The sequence below is a fragment of the Sander lucioperca genome, chromosome 6, assembly GCF_008315115.2.
Source record: "Sander lucioperca isolate FBNREF2018 chromosome 6, SLUC_FBN_1.2, whole genome shotgun sequence".
Lineage (NCBI taxonomy): Eukaryota > Metazoa > Chordata > Actinopteri > Perciformes > Percidae > Sander > Sander lucioperca.
This window is the reverse complement of record NC_050178.1, coordinates 1,115,217-1,120,000: the sequence shown is the minus strand read 5'-3', so window position 1 is coordinate 1,120,000 and position 4,784 is coordinate 1,115,217. Positions and strand designations below refer to the sequence as shown.

At 39.4% G+C, this 4,784-nt stretch overlaps 1 protein-coding gene across 1 annotated transcript; it reads left to right on the top strand.

Moving 5' to 3' along the window:
• Positions 1-1,228: 1,228 nt before the first annotated feature.
• LOC116050292 (odorant receptor 131-2-like) lies at positions 1,229-3,621 on the top strand. Its single transcript, XM_031300274.1, has 2 exons — positions 1,229-1,378; positions 2,854-3,621. The coding sequence occupies exons 1-2, from the start codon at positions 1,229-1,231 to the stop codon at positions 3,619-3,621; spliced, it is 918 nt and encodes a 305-aa protein (XP_031156134.1).
• The last annotated feature ends 1,163 nt before the right edge of the window (positions 3,622-4,784 follow it).

Here is a 4,784-nt window from a genome sequence, read left to right as displayed (position 1 = left end):
CAATGCATCATAAAGTAATGAGAATTGATGCTTTAATGGAATATAATGATTTACACGAGTGTGTTATACAACTTTCTCTGCATATTTAAATGATTGACTATTAATAGTATTTTTCAAAATGTGTAGTGCTTCTTTATTTAATAGAAATACATTCAACAAAAACGTTTTGAATGTTTCCTCAGTATAACAATAAATATTGTTATGAAAATAATGAGTACATACACTACCATTCCAAAGTTTGGACTCAGCTGTTGCATTGACATTTTTCTTCTTTCCTTCAATAATAACTCTTTCAACAGTGATAAAGAGTATAAATCAGACACCAAATAAATTATTTCCATTTGAAATAGTTTCGGCCCAAAAAGAAGAAGAATGAAATGATTCAAAATTCCATTAAGAGGATGTCCCCACAGTGTTGCATGATGGGAGAAAAGCGTAAGAGTTTTTCTGTGGGCCCTCTGCACTCTACTCAGTGGTTAGATTGAAGAGGTTTAAATTGTGATTTGTCAGTCCATTAACAGGGATGTTATTTTTTTATTAAGTACCAGTGCGATGCACATCCATCCCTTCATGCATGCGCACGGTTAAATTGTGGCTCCTTTGAAAGGTTATGTAACCACTGTTCCTACGGTGGCATATTTACATACATTAGTCAACTATAGCTACAAAATGAAAGGTTATTTTTGCTGCCCTGTCATCTTTACTAGTTAGTTATGGACTAAGAAAAATGACTCAATTAAATGGCTGCTCAAAAACTACCGCTGGTAGAACGTTTAAGGTGGAATGTTTTCTTGCATGTTACTCAATGCATGAGTTGACGTCGTGAATCAACACAACTATCACACTATGTGATATCACCTATGCCACACTATGACAACTTGACCATTACTTGTTTTTATTGTCTCTCTTGCATGACACACGCTTAAGTGATGATTGGATCCTCAAGCACTTTAAAAAATATGAATTTCAACCGGATTATTATTATTATGTGAACTGAGAATATTTTATTTCCACACCCTTCATACCAAATAACATCTATCTGTACCCAACCAAGCTTTTGTGGCAAGAGTTTCCGAACCTTTGGACGGAAACTCTTTCTGGGGAATTGGATTTTGGATTTGGATTTAAGGACCGCAAAATGACATTGTCTTATATTTGGGTCTATACTGCAATTCCTTGAACTCCATAATAATATTTTCTCCTTTACAAGATCTTCAGCATTCGAGAGATGAACGTGTCATCTGCCAATGTGACTGTGGTTATAGAGTATCGAGACTCCTTTACCAAAGCTGTGACCAAGAATGTGATTGTCGTGGTTCTTTGCATCTTCATCAACTACATCAACGCAGGCCTCATCCAAACTTTTCGTAACCACCAGGTCTGATATTCCTTTAACTAAATGAAAACAGAAATGAAAGATTTCCTGAAAAATTATGTTAGACCAAGTGTTTTTGGGCCAGATCCCAGTCTATTTACAAACAAAGGTAAATATGGTGCAAAATGCGAGAGCTTGTAGACCTGATGTGAGTCCTTGTAGAATACGATGTGAGAACTTGCAGAACAAAAACCTGAACTTGTATGTTAAAATTTGCATTTGCAACATTTACTCATTTTCTTTTTTTAATTCGTCCATTTTCCATCAGAACCATTACAACCTCTAGAATCTGTCACTGCAACTTCACATATGTGCTCTTTCACATCACAAAGTGGTAAATCTGCGCGCCTCGAATTTTGCAACACTTCTTGCAATACATTTGGTGCAAAACTAGTTTTGTACTGTACCTGTGGACTTAGGCTATGGATCTCTCAGCGAGCAGAGCGGGGAGAGCAGGATTTCTATCGCCTGATGAGGGACAACTCTGTCAGACTCATTTAGTGTAGCATGGAAGCTTTGTGGAATTAGTAAGCTAGCGTTATTTAACTAGCCAGTCGGCTTTCCTCACAAACAATCGCTGAGTAGGGTTGGGTACAGAAACCCCGTGCTAATATGGCACAGGTTCCTAAATGACATGGTATCTATCGGACCAAATAGCAATGCGGATTTCCTTGCCTCATTTCGGTCACAGTGAAATCCCTGCGCTTCCCTCTTGTGCTCCGAAACTGACGTTACAGGAAACTCAAGCATAGCTGCATGTGACGCTAGTTAACCCTACACTTGGCAGCAGGGAACGTTAGCCTAACGTTAGCTAGTAACTGGCTAAATCATGGTTAAAATGATGACAGCTAAACAGTTTAACGTGTGGCTGTATTTCACTGGAAAGGATTCCAACACCAGGACGTACAACAGTCTGCAGCTAAAGACATAGAGGAGACTGGCTGCACCTTGAGACTCTATGGACAACTGCCAGAGTCGGAAATAAGAAACAACCCTGACAGGACCTAATGGAGATGCATTCAATTGCATCTCGTAAATTAATGGTGCATTCAAGTGCACCTCAAGAAACTCAAGCTGTTGATGTAAAGTACTCTTCTGCCACCTAGTTGTTCTTCTTTTTGTTGTTTAGCAGAAATTCTATGACCATATGGCCTTAGCAATAAAGAAATCATCCTTAAATGTTAATAGTATCAGTTCAGGCACCGTTCCATCATCATCATTTCAGCACCGGTATCGGGGAAAAAAAACAAACAATACCCAACCCTTATCTCTACAAGTTTTATTGTCTCGTGATACATATTGTCATAGTTTAAAAGTATTCATTGATAAATTATTTCACAACAGATTGTCAGAAATGGAACAAACAATAAATTAACGTAAGCTGATATTTGCTAATTTAATGTATAATGCTTTTCTACGTTTACTGTAGAATAAAAACATTCACTGCCCTCCTGTGTGCACTTTTTTTCATTGCGCAGATCTTCTACATGAATCCACGCTACATCCTTTTTATTCACCTGGTGGTCAACGACATGCTCCAAGTGACACTGACTGTCATGCTGTTCATCATCAGCTACACCCTCTACAAAATAAATGTCTCCGTTTGTGGCACTTTCATCTTGCTTGCTCTTTTCGCCACTGAAAACACCCCTCTGAACCTGGCTTGCATGGCGGTGGAGTGCTACATCGCCATCTGCGTCCCCCTTCGCCACATGCAAATCTGTACCGTCAAGAGAACTTTAATGATAATTGGTTTAATCTGGGCGACAAGCATGTTTTCTGTTCTTCCTGATCTGTTCATCACTTTGGCCACAGAGCCACTGGACTTCTTTCATTCCCAAGTCTTCTGCCTCAGGGAAACTGTCTTTCGTAATCCCTACATTATCAGGAAGAGGGACATTACCTATATAGTGTATCTAATTATAGTTTGGTTTGCTATCTTTTTCACTTACTTCAACGTCCTGTTCACTGCTAAAACAGCTAGCAAAGATGCCAAAAAGGCCAGAAACACAATCCTCCTCCATGGGTTTCAGGTGCTGCTGTGTATGGCAACATATGCAGATCCCCTATTAAGATCTGCTTTGCTGCAATGGTTCCCTAAGAACTATGCAGACTCCTTGTTTGCTTGTTATATTATCATACAGATCCTACCACGATCCATTAGTCCAATCATCTATGGCGTACGGGACAAGACTTTCAGGAAGTACCTGAAAAGGTATCTGTTGTGTAAAATGAGCCACCAGTAAGAATCACTTCATGGAGTATAATTTCAAAACCATTTAAAACCTTTACATGGAGTCGGATGCTCAAACAATGATTTCTTCAGACTTTACTCTGTTCCAGTTAGAAACTACTATGTTTGGTCAAAATTGAGTTACTGAGCCTTAAAACCCTTCCGTTTGGACTACTGTAATGGAGTCCTGTCTGGGGTCCCCAGCAAAACCCTAGACAGGCTCCAGTATGTCCAAAAATCTGCCACCAGGGTCTTCACCCACACCAAGACGTATGCAGCACATCACCCCAACCCTCATCCACTTTCACTGGCTCCCAATTAAGTCCTGCATCACATATAAAATCCTCCTTCTCACCTACAAATCGCTCCATGCCCTGGCCCCACACCCACAGTACCTCTCCGACCTCCTCCATCCATACACCCCACCCCGAAACCTGCGGTCCTCAGACGCTGGCCTGCTCTCCATTCCCCACACCAGACTCTGCACCTTTGGAGACAGAGCCTTCAGTGTTGCAGCCCCATTCCTCTGGAACACCCCCCCGCAGATATCTGAAATGCTACATCCCTTTTTAAAAAACTCCTGAAACACCACCTGTTTACCACGGCCTACAACCTCCCTTAGTATAGCCACTGTAATTCTGTAAAGTGTCCTTGGGTTTCATGAAAAGCGCTTTATAAATAAAAGTTATTATTATTATTATTATTATTAAAATTGTTCCTTTTTTCTTTAGAAATTATGAAATCATGGAAAATCAGTTGTTTAACTAACGGTGTTCAGGCTGGGTATCTAACCTCAACACTTTTTTGGAACCGAATATCATATCTACTGATGCATTAGATGGCATTGAATGCTTGTTCATGTTCTTTTTTCCTTGACTTTTTCCCCCTTAATCGTATCCCCAATAATTCAAACAGATTCCCATTTAAGTCATCATTTTACACCAAGGCCTGGTTGTGGTATTTGTCACTTTTGTTTTTTCCACCCACTCCTAGAAAACCTTTTATCTTTGCAATGAAAGGTTTCTGTAAAAAAAACTGTTCATATCAATTTAAAGTAACTGAAATTGTATTGTCATTCTGCACCAAAACATTTCAAACAATACCCGGAACTATTTAAATATTAAAACCCTGAAATAACACTTTCATTTGACCTGCAGGGTGAATTCTGTATGAATT